This window comes from Tamandua tetradactyla, chromosome 2, assembly GCF_023851605.1.
Source record: "Tamandua tetradactyla isolate mTamTet1 chromosome 2, mTamTet1.pri, whole genome shotgun sequence".
Classification (NCBI taxonomy): Eukaryota; Metazoa; Chordata; class Mammalia; order Pilosa; family Myrmecophagidae; genus Tamandua; species Tamandua tetradactyla.
This window is the reverse complement of record NC_135328.1, coordinates 147,183,783-147,199,486: the sequence shown is the minus strand read 5'-3', so window position 1 is coordinate 147,199,486 and position 15,704 is coordinate 147,183,783. Positions and strand designations below refer to the sequence as shown.

General features: G+C 33.3%; 1 protein-coding gene and 1 pseudogene across 4 annotated transcripts in view; one reads left to right on the top strand and one right to left on the bottom strand.

Annotated features, from left to right (window-relative positions):
* The window catches only part of SCAF8 (SR-related CTD associated factor 8), a 224,653-nt gene that overhangs the window by 116,821 nt on the left and 92,128 nt on the right, over nt 1-15,704 (bottom strand). For all 4 annotated transcript variants that reach the window (XM_077149337.1, XM_077149338.1, XM_077149336.1 and 1 more), the window contains 7 exons: nt 12,491-12,591; nt 10,525-10,638; nt 9,354-9,510; nt 7,431-7,564; nt 5,491-5,635; nt 4,215-4,283; nt 757-975 (listed from right to left, as the gene is read on the bottom strand). In XM_077149337.1, coding sequence (XP_077005452.1) covers nt 757-975; nt 4,215-4,283; nt 5,491-5,635; nt 7,431-7,564; nt 9,354-9,510; nt 10,525-10,638; nt 12,491-12,591 — 939 coding nt within the window. The remainder of the gene's footprint in view (nt 1-756; nt 976-4,214; nt 4,284-5,490; nt 5,636-7,430; nt 7,565-9,353; nt 9,511-10,524; nt 10,639-12,490; nt 12,592-15,704) is intronic.
* On the top strand, nt 8,645-8,759 carry LOC143675332 (U6 spliceosomal RNA; annotated as a pseudogene).

Genomic DNA, 15,704 nt, shown 5'->3' with positions numbered 1-15,704 from the left:
AAATGGAAAGAGAGGGAATAAACTTGTAAATATTCACAAAACAACAAAAAATCCTTCTTTGGACAGAAACTACATTAAACATTATAAATGCTATAATTTTTAGAAGTTAGTGTGGAGTTAACCAACTACTTTCATACCCCAAGAGTCAAGGTGTGCTAAGAACAAATTAAAACTAAAGATAAAATTACTAATACCATGCAAACAGAAATTTAAATATTAAAATATGAGGCAGTTACCTACATAATTTACATGAAATATTTTAAGTTAACAAAAATGTCAAGTTTATACTAACTCTAAATCTTTAACAAAAGCCTTTCTAAAGCACATGCACTTCTTAATATACTAACTATGGTGTCTTAAAAGTAAAAAAAAAAAACTTACTACTTCCAGCCATAGCTGGATAAAACCTGGTAGAAGTTATTCACACCTAATATTTGATCTTTTTTATTTTCTTCTAAGTATACAGATTTTGTGCAATCTCATTTTCATAATACCACAATGAAGACCAAAACAAAAACAGGTGCCTTAACAGAAAAGTGTCAAAAACTAAACATTATGCCAAACAGAATGCAAAACAAACATTTTCAAATAGAAATTTTAGGAGATAGTGCTCTCTTAAAAAAAAAAATCACATTTCAACATTTAGCCATTGCATTGGTTACAAATGCATGCTGCTCCAGAATTAAACACCAATTTAGAAAAGCTGTGCTTATGGTTTAGCTCCATGGTTCTGGGAACTTTTTTTTATTTCAATACCTGATCTGGTGTTTTCACCAGAGGAAATCTGGTGATCTGTAAGATGAGGTCCTTTTTCTTCAGGCTCTACTTGCTTAGTTGGAGGATTAAAAACATTTCCAGCTGGCAGAGTGGAAGTAGCAAGACCGCTGGCAACAGAACCACCTGGTAAAACAAGGCTACCAAAACCAACATCTTTCACAGTTTCTGGAGTCATGGATAATGGCGGCTGCACTAAAGCTGTTTAAAGAGGGGAAAAACATACGTCAGACTTAATTAATCAATTTATATGCTAAGTAAAAATATTAAATATGACCAACTATGGCCTAGCCAAAGTTTTAAATGTTTTCCTATCTTATTCAATTGGGGAGAGTTACATGAATTCTTTTCTGGTCCCTCTATTTCATTTATAATGAAAACTAACTTCTGGCAACCTTAGTGTTTTATTTAATGGCACCTCTGAATTAGCTGGCACCTTATATAATAGCTGATCCTCAAAATGACAAACAAGTCATCATGAAGAGGCTAAATATCTAGAAAGATTATTCTTTAAAAATAGGGTGAAATAATACTTTACAGAAATATATTTTTTCAAAAATGGTTATGGTAAAGTAAGGACCAGTACTTAAAAGTTCCAGTAATCAGAAAAATCATTATTTTCGAAGGATACCAGAAAGTGATGATCTAAATACACAGAAATGATTAATGCACATTAAAGAAAGTATGTATGAAAATGAAGCTTGGCTTAATCCCTTTGAAATTACAATATAGTATGGTCTTTGTATTTACTCACTAGTTTTTGTCAACGTTTAGAAGTTCATCAGATCAGAATGAGTTAGGTGGATTACAAACATAAAGCTATCAACATTCCATTTTAAAGAATGGGTAGAAAACCCCTTAAGTGTATGTGTGTGTGTGTGTGTAAAAATTCAAATTACAATTAAACTATTATACTTTTTAGTCCAATGGTTGTCACTTAGAACACTTCAGACATTTACTAGAGGATTTTAGGACATTTTATTCTCACTTTTAACTCTAGAATACTGGGATAAACTATTTGTACATAGCAGAGCTCTACAACAAGGTAAAACCATATCAGACCAGGTCTGGGAATTATGAGAATTAAATGAGACAGTTTATGCAATTAGGAGAGCACTTGTCACACAGTGGTATTCCTCTTTCTTCATTAACTAATCCCAGATTTTCCATAATGAGAAAAAAAAAAAGCTGGGAGGCACGTTCTAAGATGAACCTCTACAAACAGTGTATTCAGCAATAGCTTCTGAACACTCTAATTTTCAGAAAGAATAACTTCTTTCTAATTAAACACATAACAAAACAGGAGGATTCTAATGCAGTCTACTGAAGGAAAGCAAGAAGTTTAAGCATATAAGGAAGATGAATTAGATTTTCAAAAGTTAAGCTCTTTATCATATATATTCTCTTCATAATAATGTGTTTTTTATTAGGCTTGTCTAAATTATGGAGGGTTGGTTAAAAAGCACAGAAAATTATAAAGAATAGATTAAGTAGGAGGGGGAAAATGAATAAAATGGTGTGTTTAACATTTCTGAAATATGCTAAAATAGAAAAAAAGAAGTAATAATAAAAAAATTAGCTAAGCATACCTACAATATTTACTTTTGAGTTGATCTGTACTTCTTTTTAAAATGTCTATTCTAGTAAAGAAAAATATAGATGTCAAAACCAGGCAGGCTGGAGAATATATTCCATGAAAATGTAAAAAAAAAAAATAACTCACATAAATGAAGTTGGTGCCAGAACCATACCTAGAAAATAATTATTTCAGGTGCCTTTGGAAAACAGCAATTTACAGCAATTTGAGTATACATCCTTAGTGAATATATATTCTGAGGACAAAGAAAGCAGCAGAGAAATCTTAGTTTTTATCTTCTTCTTTATCCTCCAATTTTACCTACCCAGTTTTATCTTCTTATAGTAATACTGGTTTTATTACTTTCAAACTATTCTGTGTGTAAGTATATATTATTTAAGATAATGCAAATAAGTAACTATGTTAATGTTTTCAGGATATAAGAACAGAGGCAAATATAAAAATCAAAGCAGTTAGGTAAAATTTCCATGACAAATTTATTCTGGAAATAGTGTGTAGTTATATATTTTTTTCTTTTCAAAATACGTATTTTCTAGCTTTGCCCATTGAAAATGCCTAGACTTGATGAAAATCCAAGGGCAAAATGAAAATCAAGTAAGGACCCAGATCATAGCCTCGAAATACTATACTTCATTTGGAATAATGGCTGATTTTCAGACCAGAGCAGGAAATACACAGATTAGCCTGATACATATTAGGCCAAAAAAAACTATAATCTTCTCAAAAATTAATGTAGTCATGTCTAAAAGATGGAAAAGCAATATGAAAGACTTTCCATGTCCTAGGGTAAACACTGTGAAGCTCAAATATAGAAATGAATGCAACTTGATTTAAAGTAAAAGTCTACTAATTAAGAAATACTAAAGAAAATGTAAAAAGCAGAAGGGAAAGGAGAAAAAGAAATAACAGAAATTATCTTCCTGCTCAGTTACTGGATATCATTGGAAATAACTATACTACTACCTTATTACTATGAAAAACAGCAATTAAAAGAATTACGCACCTACCCTGGTTTTCCTGTGCAAACTGTACTTCAAGGTAAGTTGAAGTACCAATAGTTGGTAAAAGAACATTCCACCTTATAGAAAATTTCTAGCATATGAATGTGAACAAGTGCAAAATCAGAAAAATCACCATTTTACCACTAATGAAAAGAGTCAAGCAAGAAATGATCAATGGATAAAACCACTGGATGAAAATTTGAAACATTTTAATGACCACCATCTACTATTTGAACACTCTCATCTGTCTTAACCTCATTAAAAGTGGGAGAAGGCAGCACTGTATGGCTCCTGATATGATATAATATCAAGTCAATAGCACCCCACCTGTTAAGTACTATTGTCACAAAAGTTGAAACCGAATGCAAACAAGCCTTTGGTGTGACTTCCATTTTACAGGAAATTCAAGGAAATAGAGGAACAGTCATTACCACAAAGAAGAAAAAAAAAATCAAATCCATCATATGGCATGTATTTGATAGAACTGAACTGTTTTGTTAACAAGTCAAAAACATGAAGCATGAAAAAAAAGGAAGAGAGATTTGGGCAGGACTACTCTAGATTAAGACATATAATAAACAAAAACAAATGAAATAACTGAATATAATATGGGGATCTTACTTTGACTAAAGGAAACCAATTATAAAAAGATATTTTTCAGAAAATTAGACAAAAACAAATATGAATTGGGTTTCATAGCATAATGTCAATTATTCAGAAATTATTAAAAAAATGAATTTGTCCGAAAACTTTCATATTAAAAAATCAAATAAATCACAGGAATGAAGATGACATCCTAACGCTACCATGAATAAAGAACATTCTAAAATTAGAAAACTTACACGCTGGTACTACTGGTGCAATAGTAGGGGGTGGAACAACAGGTGGTGGAACTGGAGGTGGCATGAAACCTACATGGGAAAAAAAAACCCAGCAAAAATTACAGAGCACAGGAAAAATTATTTTTAATCAAAGATTAAACAGAGAGCCACTATTAAATTTGATTGGAAAACAGAGGCTAAAAATAAGGGGAGAATAAATATTTGTGATTTTTTAACAAACGAAAGACCATGAACTTCTGAATTTTCTGTTGTATAGGATTTCAAATATTCATTTTTAGAACATCTTAAAAAAATCTAATCTTCAAATCACAAATACAGAAAATATTTTGACAAGAGCAACTTTTAAATGAACTATAAGAATGATAAACTTCTTTTTAAAATCTATGGTAAACTCAAATTATTTATCAAACCATAATTTTAAAATCTTGTAACAAAACAAATTTACTTTTCAGCCTTGGTGACAGTTTTTAAGAAATGCTTTCCAATGCCTAAGAACAAAAATTACAGAAATCAAAGTACCTTGTTACTTACAATATATAACTAACTCATGGAATTCAAAGAAAAATAAAGTTTGGAAAAACAATGTAATCATCCAATCCCTTATATCTTATTCTTCTAACTTCCATAACATATAATGCTAAAAATTCTATCTCTATGCTATATAAGCAAATATTTATATTTAATTGTTAAAATGTGTGTTATGTGGATGATCTGTAGTTTTTACTTAGAAATACTGATTTGAGGCACTTTTTGTTTATCAACAAATTATTAAGTAAAAGAAAAGTATTCTATATTCATTTGTTATTTTAAGCATTTAAATATACATTATAATTTACAATGTCAAAAACAGAATCTAATATTTTTAAGAGGGACAATCTATAAATTTAATGTGAACAATCTGATAAAGGGATAATAATAATAATTACTTGAGAAATTTCATATAAAAACTTCAACATAAATTTTAGGTTATACTAATACTATTTCAGTGAGTTTAAAGGAATTCAACTTCTCTGTCAGTGCTTCTTGAAGTATGGTCTTCAGACAATCTGCATCACCTGTAAATTTACTAGGAATGCAAATTCTTGGCCCCACAAAGAGGCAGAGAAGCAGAAACTCTGGGGTGAGGCCCAGCCATTTGCATTTTAACAAACCCTCCAGGGATTCTGATGTATGCTGAAGTTCAGGAACTACTGCTCTATGAGAGTGAAATCTGGAAAATAATAACTTTAAAATATTCTTTAGAGTTCAATAATAAGATATCATGAGAATTTCTTACCAGGAGGTGGCTGTGAAGGGTTAAAACTTGCTCGGAGAAAAGGAGGTGGAGGGAGTGGACTGAATCCTGGAGGGGGCACTGGCATTGACACAGGAAACGCAGGTGGGACTAAGCTAACAGCAGGCACAGCAGGTGCTACTGGAATCTTTCATAGATAAAAAAGAAAAGGTTCATACATCGTTTTACCCATCTGTAAGGATTATATCTTAGAACAACTAAAAGTAAATTATTTCTATTTCTTATTTAGAAAGATAACAAATACCATTATATTAAGGATTTCTTTTTCTTTTTTGGAACCTACTTAGGGTAAAAGCAAGACAAAATTATCCACTTGGAGATGGTGAAATCTATTTTACATTCAGTGATGTAAAAGCAAGTGGTCACTTACATCAAAGACTGAATATCATGCTCAATTTTATAACTGACATGGTCTACCGAGTTTAATAATACTTAGCTATGTTATGGGCCATTAGGAAGAATGTCATTAACAGCTTTAGAATGGCTTCTTATAAACTTATTCTCTAATCCCAACATAAGTATCTTTTACATGAGTAAAAGTACAATAAATACAGGAAGTCCCAAATATTTATCTGCACAGAATCTCTCTCCTGAATTTCACATTATATCAATAGTCTATTCAACACTTCAAAATAACGTGCAAAACTGAACTCCCAAATGCCCTTCCCAAAATGACTTCCACAGAAGTCTTTCCCATTCTCAGATAGTAACTCCCATCTTCCCAATTTATCAGACTAAAAAATCTTGCTTCTGCTTATTCTCACAATGCCACACATCCAATCATTCCAAGAAGTCCCACTGTTTCTACCTTCAAATCCTACCTTACATCTGACCACTTACTTCTCTTTACCTTGCCGCCGGCTTTCAGGTTGCCATGAGCTACCATCATCTCTCAAACGGATTACTACAATTCTCTTGTAACTGGTTTCCCTGCATTTATCAATGCCTACTCCAGTCTATTCTCATAACAGCAGCCAGCAAAATTCTTTAAAACTTTAGTTACATCAAGTCACTCCTTTGCTCAATATCCTCCAATAGATCCCCATCTCATTCAGAAATGAAAACCAAATTCCTTATAATGGTCTACTTTCAACTAACCTCCTGCTCTCTCATTTCACTCTAGCCCATATGCTATTCCTGAAACACACCAAGCATGTTCCTGGCATAAATGTTTGTGTGCTGGCTATGCCCTCTGCCTGGAATGCTCTTCCCAAAGATATCTACATGGTTAATTCCCCCAGCTTTTTTAGGTCATTGCTCAAATGTCATATTTTCAATTCCATCTCATCCGACCACTCTATTTAAAATTTTAAGTTTCTACCCAGGTACCCTCATCATCCTTACCCTCCCCCCCCCACTCCATAGGACCTCATGTTCCTATTTATTATATATTTTCTGCCTCCCCCATTAAGAATGCTTGCTCTATAGGGCAGGAATTTTTGTCTTTTTCTTTCACTGATATACCCTGGAGTACAACCCTAAGAACAGTAAATGTCTTAGAGAAAGCACTCAATAAAGATTTGTTTAATAAATAAGATTTAAACATGGATAACAACCATGCCTGAAAAATTTCTATGGAAAAAATGTTGGACTAATCTCATTAAAATAATTTTTATACTACAAATTTTAAACTCAAAAACGCATGAATCTAAAGGGAAAAGAAAAACAATTATGAAAATTCTCAGAAGCAATACTTCTACATTTATTTAACCTGATTTTCAATTCAATGTGTTTAGCACAATAACCACAGCATTGGCAAAATTTAAAGAGAGATTTAAATGAAAGATTCTTTTGCCCAACACTATTGCCAAAAATTTATTCTAATTTGGACAACTGCTTCTAAGTTTTTTATAAAGTAAATACATGCATAAAAACACAAATGTAAAACAAAATATTAAAATAAACACCAACCCAGCACTTACTTGCAACATAGCAACGGGTGGAGGAAAAACCTCTGCCTGGGTTGTGACCACAGTCTCCTTTTCAACTGGAGTTGGACTCTGAGTTGTCTGAACCGTCTCTTTAACAGGTTCTGAGCTTTTCACAGTTTCCCACTCTAAAGAAAACATTTGAAATTCACTTCCTTTATAGGTACAACTTTTCATTTTCTTTCCATGCCTACATTTATTTCACATCTGATTAAATCTGCTCTCATTATTTCTGCATACAGACTTTGTATTTGTTCAATAAGACTTTCTACAACCACTTAAACACTGCAATACTATCCCTATTCCCTACCCCAACTGTCTATCTCCTTTTCTTTTTTCTTCTTAGAACATATCAACACTGAGCATACTATAAAGTTTACTGATTTTGTTTACCTATCTATTTTCACTAGAACATGGGTTAGCAAACTTCTCTACCAATTTAGACTTTGTGGGACATACTGTCTCTGTTGCAACTACTCATATTCAACTGCTACTGCAGAACATCAAGATAAAATAGGCAAACGAATATTGTGCTATTTCAATAAAATGCTATTTACAAAAAAAAACAAAAAAAGGCTCCTGGTAGGATTTGGTGCACAGGGTGTAGTCTGGCATCCCCTGCTTGAGAATGTATACTCCACGAGAGGAGGGATTTTTGTCCCTTGGTCTCAGTTTCCAACTCTTAAAACTGTGCTTGGGGGTGGGGGTGGGTACCTGCAAGGGTAGTTCAGTGGTAGAATTCTCGCCTGCCATGTGGGAGACCCAGGTTCAATTCCTGGCCCACGCACTACACGCTACCCACTCACACACACCCCCCAAAATTCAGCAATTTGTGATGCAGTAACAGGATAGTCACATGGAAAAAGAATGAAACGTGACCTCTACCACAGAGTATACACAAAACACACACACAAAACTGTGCCTGGCACACAGTAGGAACACAAATATTTATCAAATGAAACATTCATCAAGAAACAGAAACTAAACTAACAAAAAGAAAACAATTCAAAAAGGGTAAGAAAATATATTTAATTGGGCTGAGATATAAAATATTCTTGAAAATTTGTCTAATTTTGGAAAAAACAGCTTAGTTGTAAAGAAATAAGACATATAGTTCATTTCTAAGTATCACTTTTACAATGTCTTACTGGTTAAACTTACTAATCACATTGTAAATTTATAACTGGTATCTTTTAAAATAAAAAACAGTGCTCACTTTAGCAGAACATACATTAAAAATTAGAACAATACAATGAAGATTTGCACGTGTAAATCTTCCTGAGCAAGGATGATATGCAAATTTATAAAGCATTCCATATTTCTACACTAATGCAAAGTGCTAATAATAGGAGAGTATATGGGAACACTGCATTTTTAATATGATTTTTATGTAAACCTATACCTTCTCTAATTAAAAACTGTTTTAAAAAGCCAATTTTTTTTTAAAAGAGCAGTCTTGTCAATCATTTGCTTATGAGCATTCTAATATTCGGTGAATCTGGACTAGATCTTCCCAAATTAAGATTCTCTTTCTGCTATTCTCAAATTGGTACTAAAAAGAACTTCCCAAATTCCCAGTTCCAACCTAACTCAAGAATTTAAAAATACTTAGTTTGAAAACACTTCCATATGAATGAGCTTATCTTAAATAGTAGTTTTAAATATATATATACTTGAAAAACTATATTTATGGACTTCTAAAACTTTATAGTTTGAAACTTAGGAAATAGCATGCATTACGGAAATAAGTGCACACTGGTCCTAATATTGCTGCTTTTCTTTTCCGTTTTTTGGGGGAGATGAGTCTAGGAAACAGTAAACCTTATTATCAAACAAAATTCATTTTCATTATAACCTTTCAAAAGCGTACTTTCTTTTAGCAAGATTACTGTCCATCTGAGCCCTTTGTGTTCTTACCAGTATTTACAGTTTCCTGATCAATCATGCCTCCTTCTGCAAAACCTTCCAAGTCATCCACTTTAACTTTCTCCCATGGTATATATGTAACTCCAAGATCCACATCCCAGAATTGTTTGTATTCTGTTTTTACACCTTTGTTTAATGCCCAAGCAATCTATTGGGAATGGGTAGAGGAAAAAAAGAAGCTTATGTGAATATGGTAAAAACAGGGCAAAATTTTTTATATTTTATTTGAACAATATAAATACAAATAAAATTAGTTTAAAAAATTTTTAAATGGGAAAAGAATCACTATCAGAAGACTAACAGTGACTAAGAATTTTTTTCCACGTATTCTGTTGTTTTTAAAATAAAACCCTACATTTGATGGAAACAGTATTCACTGCATGAAATTTTCATTTTTCATTTTAACTTTACAATGACACATTTACAGAGATAATCCAAATATTCTTTTTTACTATAAAAATGCCAACCTTTGTTAACAACAACTAGATTAATTTATCATTTAAACAAAACCTTTGCACTACAGGAAAGAAGAGACCAGTGACATTTCACATGGAGAAACTCTCTGCCTTAAAATGACAAAGCTTGGAAGTAGTTTAACAAAATTTTTAATTCAGTTGCCAAAACTGATGGTAACCAGAAGAATAAATTATTTCCAATATTAGAAATGAAACAGGAATTAGTTACAGGAAGGAAAATGGGAAAATACTCAGCAAATACTCAGGTTACAGACTAAGATGAAAATAAAAATATTCTTATAAACTCTTTGTAAGGGTCCAGTTTGTATAAGAAAAGAAAACATGAAAATGGATAGATCAATTAATAATATAATTAAGGCATGTTGATTAGGAAGGCATAAGAGGAAACCTGAATAAAAGAAAAACTTGTCAAATTCAAAAGATTCTGCTCATAAAGGGGATGATTAACTCAAATAACTGTGTGTGATTTCAAGAAATTTCATTATGGTCATTGGAGTTATTTTAACTATATCTCATTTTATACCTCAACAATACTTAAGTACACTTCTAACAAGGTTTTATCCATGACACTGACAAGCCAATGAAGTAAATACAAGCATGTGATCTTTTCATGTGAAAAACTTAAGACTTTAAAAAATATACATTACAATATTGCCCTGCACCACCCACTTCCACAAAAATCTCACCTTAATGACTTTAGACCCAATTTTATATGATCCAGAACTAAGCTTCTGAAGAGCCCGAAATGCATCTTGACGGTGAACCATACAGACATATGCACAGCCTCTGGGAGGAATCATCTATTTAAAAAAAAAAGGTACTTTTGTTAGAAAGGGTATAAGGAGGGCAATCCATTCTGGCATTCTATAATTTTATTGAAATAGAACAATGACTACTGCCTAACACCATAATTCAATTTTGATTAAATGGATTAGTTACTAAATTTTTTCCCCTTTCTTTCCCCTGCTGTTTATTAGAAGCATCTGTGCAGCGGTAGTACCTTGTTCAGAATTCAAAGATATAGTGCCTGGACGTCCTTTTTTTAAATATTAAAACATATTTTAGATAGGTGGCTAGGGCTGAGAACCACTAGCTTAAGGGTAGGGAAAATTAGAAAAAAAATTCAAAGTAATTCTATATGATAGTAGACTTTGAAAGACAAAATGTTTTGACAAGTGAAATTTAAAAAGAAAATTCTACAACATTCTTACGGTGTAGAAATATCCAACTGATCTATTTAATGCAGGCAGAGAGCACTTAGTCCACTCATTGGTAAAATAACAACATTTTAGTTACTTATCCAGCTTTTTTTTTGAGGCACCAATGAGAACACATACACTTACACTTGAAAGCAAAATATGAAATGTCAAACTCAATTCAAATGAATCTGGTTTTAACTCCTTTTTAAAAATTTTTAAAAAATACATGTGAGGAAACATCACCTTGTTCACGAGCGCATATGGTGGTGAGGTACATCTAGATTTGGAATCCTGGTCACTTTTGCTAGTTGTTTTTTGTTTTGCTTTGTTTTTTAGTTTAATTTTTTAATGAAATGGAGCAAGTCTTAACCAAGAAAGGTATGCACGGGCAGTGAATTTCAAATAATTTGAACTTAGCTCTTTCCCTCCACTATTTGACTGACTGCTTTTGCCCCACCCAGTCTCTTTTGAATGTTTTCTTCTTGAAGTGCTTTTGCCTTTCCCTAGATGTCATATCAAACATTCTTAGCCATTTTAATTGTTCTTATCCATATAGATTTGTTTCCCTGTCTTTACGCCCCTCCCCATTACATGAATTCTTGGTAATGAAATTAAGTGTTTTGTGCTCATATATTTGTTTGCAGAGACTTACAAATTATTCGAGCTCTGATCTGTTAGCTGTTATTACTTTTTTATGTCTGTTGGGCCTTTTTTATCATTATTTTACTAGAAAATTGGTTTCATTTCCAGTCTTATTGCCGATCATTTCTTATATGGTCTAACTTGACTTTCCGTATGAGTAACAAACAAAGAATGTTTGATATGACATCCAGGGAAAGGCAAAAGCACTTCAAGAAGAAAACATCCAAAAGAGACTGGGTGGGGCAAAAGCAGTAAGTCAAATAGTGGAGGGAAACAGCTAAGTTCAAATTATTTGAAATTCACTGCGCATGCATACCTTTCTTGGTTAAGACTTGCTCCATTTCATTAAAAAATTAAACTAAAAAACAAAACAAAACAAAAAACAACTAGCAAAAGTGACCAAGATTCCAAATCTAGATGTACCTCACCACCATATGCGCTCGTGAACAAGGTGATGTTTCCTCACATGTATTTTTTAAAAATTTTTAAAAAGGAATTAAAACCAGATCATACAGAATTCCTGCCAAGTCAAGTATTCAATGTTTGTAGGAATCAAATCCTACACTGCTATGAAACCCATAAGAATATCCTGTTAGAATGCCACTAAAAACGGAAAATTAAATAAGCAAGGAGATAAGCAGCATCAGAATAATCACAAAATGTTCAAAGTAAAACAATCTTTATAACGATGCGCATTGTTAAAGGCAGACTCTGGGCTCATTAATCATGAACCAAAGTGACTTTCGATATAAGACCAAACCTCTTTTTCAGTTGTTAACCTTAAAATATTGTTTAAGAAGTGACAACTTACATTAATGGATTCAATTTGTCCAAACTCTTCAAACAGGTTGGTTAAATCTTGCTGCGTTGCCTTCTTGTCCACCTGACCAACCCACAGAGTAGTACTACATACTGTGAAGACACAGAAGCAAATGACTTAATCACAAAGATAGCTTTTTCAGTTAGATGAGAGTAAAGTACTAATAACAATACGTAATTAAATTTAACATGGTGTATTTAAAATACTTGTTAACGGACATTTGTATTTGTTATATTTAAAATCAACTAAGTCCCTGGTGTACGTTTACATCTATGCGACGTTAACCTCTAGAATGTCTCCCATTCTCCAACCTGGCTGCACACCTGAATCAACTGTGGATGTCAGGATTTTACTCTAAAACCTAATGAGTGTGGTATACAGTAGGAGAGTTTGGGAACCAGGATTTTTCAAAAGTTCCTAAGTGATTCCAAGGTACAATAAACTTTAAAAACTACTTTTCATCACTCTTCACTACAATTCTATCAGTACCTTTTAAGTGTCTTTCTGTACTGGAATGAGTCAACAGATATTTCTCTTTAATATATAGCAAAATCTGAAAACAGTATTATATCATTAAGGAAATGATAGTATGCATGCAGAAACAAAGGGAAAAAGGTTGAATTACAACTCCTTAACTTGTTGTCAGGAAAGACCTCACTAGTGATATGTAACAAAATTCACTTCCCTTTAACAGAACAAACTTTAAACATGAGATATCCTGCCTACATTTAACTGTACTGTTTCATGACCTCCTTTTTCTGAAGATACTTACTTTTATAAAAATAAAAATAGTGTACATGTGCAATTTTAATATATTGTATTTGAATATATGACAACACCATTAAAAAAAAAAGTTTTGAGCTTTTTAACCACCTTTAATCTATAATAGGTCAGGTCTAGAGCAGCCTTTATACTCTAGGGTTAATTTAGTCTCAAACTATGGTGTGATCATTCCACAATCGCTACTGAATGCCCTGGGTTTTCAACCAGGACTCTCCATTCTGATTAGCTAGTACTCAAATCTTTCCCAAACATGAATATATAAGCTTTAGGAATTTTCAGCTCACAGATTCCTAGTACCTTTTCCTGCTAGCTGTTCTTTACCTCATGGAGTCTCACACTATGCATACATAGCTTAATATTTAGCCAAAGTCTCAAGGGGGGCCTTGTATTAGCTTCCTATTGCCGCTGTAACAAATTACTAAGCGCTTTGTAATTTATTTCTTTACAGTTCCAGGGGTCTAAAATGAGTAAGAGGTTCTAGAGAACAATCCATTTCCTTGCCTTTTCTAGCTCCTTGAAGTCACCTGCATTCTTTGGCTTGTGGCCCCATCCTCCATCTTTAAAGCCAGAAAAGCAGCATGTACAACTTTTCTCTCTCTGGTTCCACTGTCACATCACCTTTTCTCTTTGACATTCCTACCTCCCTCTTACAGGGACCCTTGTAATTATACTGGGCCCATCTGAATAATACATGAATGTCTCCCCAACTCAAGACCCTTAATTTAATCACACCTGCAAAGCTCTTTTTTTTCCATTTAACATTCACAGCCTCCAGTGATTCAGACATAGATAGTTTTGTGGGGCCATTATTTAGCCTAATAGTAGATCCTTAGAAGAGCTCCTTTCACTGAAAAGTTCATTACCTCAATTACTCTGTACTGCATATCCCAGCTGTCTCAGTTTCCACATACATTGTTCATGTTATCTGTGTGTGTTACCTATGACTCTCCAAGTTGTGAGTCAGAAAGTATTTCTCTAAGCAAATGGCTGATACAGCAATCAGCTGTCTTAGAAGAGGGTTTTCTCCATATATTTTGTAGTTTTCTAGTTCTTCAGTGAAAAGGCAAAACCAAAACTAATTACTCTATCATGGTTACTCTTATCTTTGTAACTCCATGAAGAAAAATTTAATCATATTTTAGAGTGAGTTCTTGCCTCTATTGCCTTAATTCTGTCTAACAATCTGCTCTCAAGGTATCAGACATAAAGCTGTATATAAGAACATCAATACAAAGAAGGGATACAACATGTAAACCTTTTTATACCTACAGCTTCCTTTCCACCATCCCTTAATAAAGTACTCTTTCAAGGTTGTGTCTCTTCAATTTTTCCCCATGAACTTTTTTTCTTTTCCCCAGAAAGCAATAATGATTCTCCCCTATGGAGGGGACACTTGGTTCCTGGAAAGTTATTGTTTATTGATGTTTTAATAATCTCCAAGAACTACAAATGAAAGCTCTTATGTTCTAAAATACAATAGTAGGAAACACTACAATATGCATTTTAAAAGGGCTGGATTACTGACGACATGTAATTGAAAAATGCTTCTAGGGAACGAGGAGTTTGGAGGTAACAACTGGGAGACGTACTATTGACTGTATTTCTTAAGTAATTTCTGAATTTTCTTTTTTACTGTGTGTCTTTCCATAAAACTAAAACAGTAACAGAAAAACTCCACTGTCAATAACGAGGTAAATGGTGGCAGTAATAACATGATGAATTTAGTGAGGAATCAAAGGAAAAAGACTCCATGTAAAACCCCTATCCTAATTGTTGGAGATCGAATCATACCCCACAAAAGGAATGTTTAGGTCCCAACCACTGGTCCTGTGGGTGTGAACCAATTTGTAAATAGGGCCTATGCAGATTTTATTCCTAAAGGGTCACTCAAACTGAATGAAGGTGAGAGTCTTAATCTAACGTGTCTCAATGAGCAAAGAAAACTGGACACAGAGGGAGGGAAATCACAGAAGCAAGAAGCTAGGAGTTAGAAGTCAATGGAACATGGAAGAATGAAGATGCTACCTGTGCACTGCCAAATGACATAAAGCCGAAGAACCCTAAAGACTGCTGCCTAGCCACAAGGCAACAACTCCAGGGGAAAACAAGCCCTCTAGCCTCTGAAACTGAGTCCAATATTTCTGTTTTTAAGCCAACTCATCAAATGATACTTGTTTTAGCAACTAGGGATCTAAAATTTTAGTATTAGCGGGTGCATGGGTAGTTCAGTGGTAAAATGCTTGCCTTTCATGTGGGAGACGACCTGGGTTTGATTTCTGGACCATACACCCCACCTCCCTCACCACCCCCTAAAAAACTGTCCACTAATACTGGTGAGTAAACTGGTGATTCTGAGTGTCTTTATAGTATTCATGGGAGGAGGCACAGCAGAGATTCTATGATCAGACACTTAACATTAATT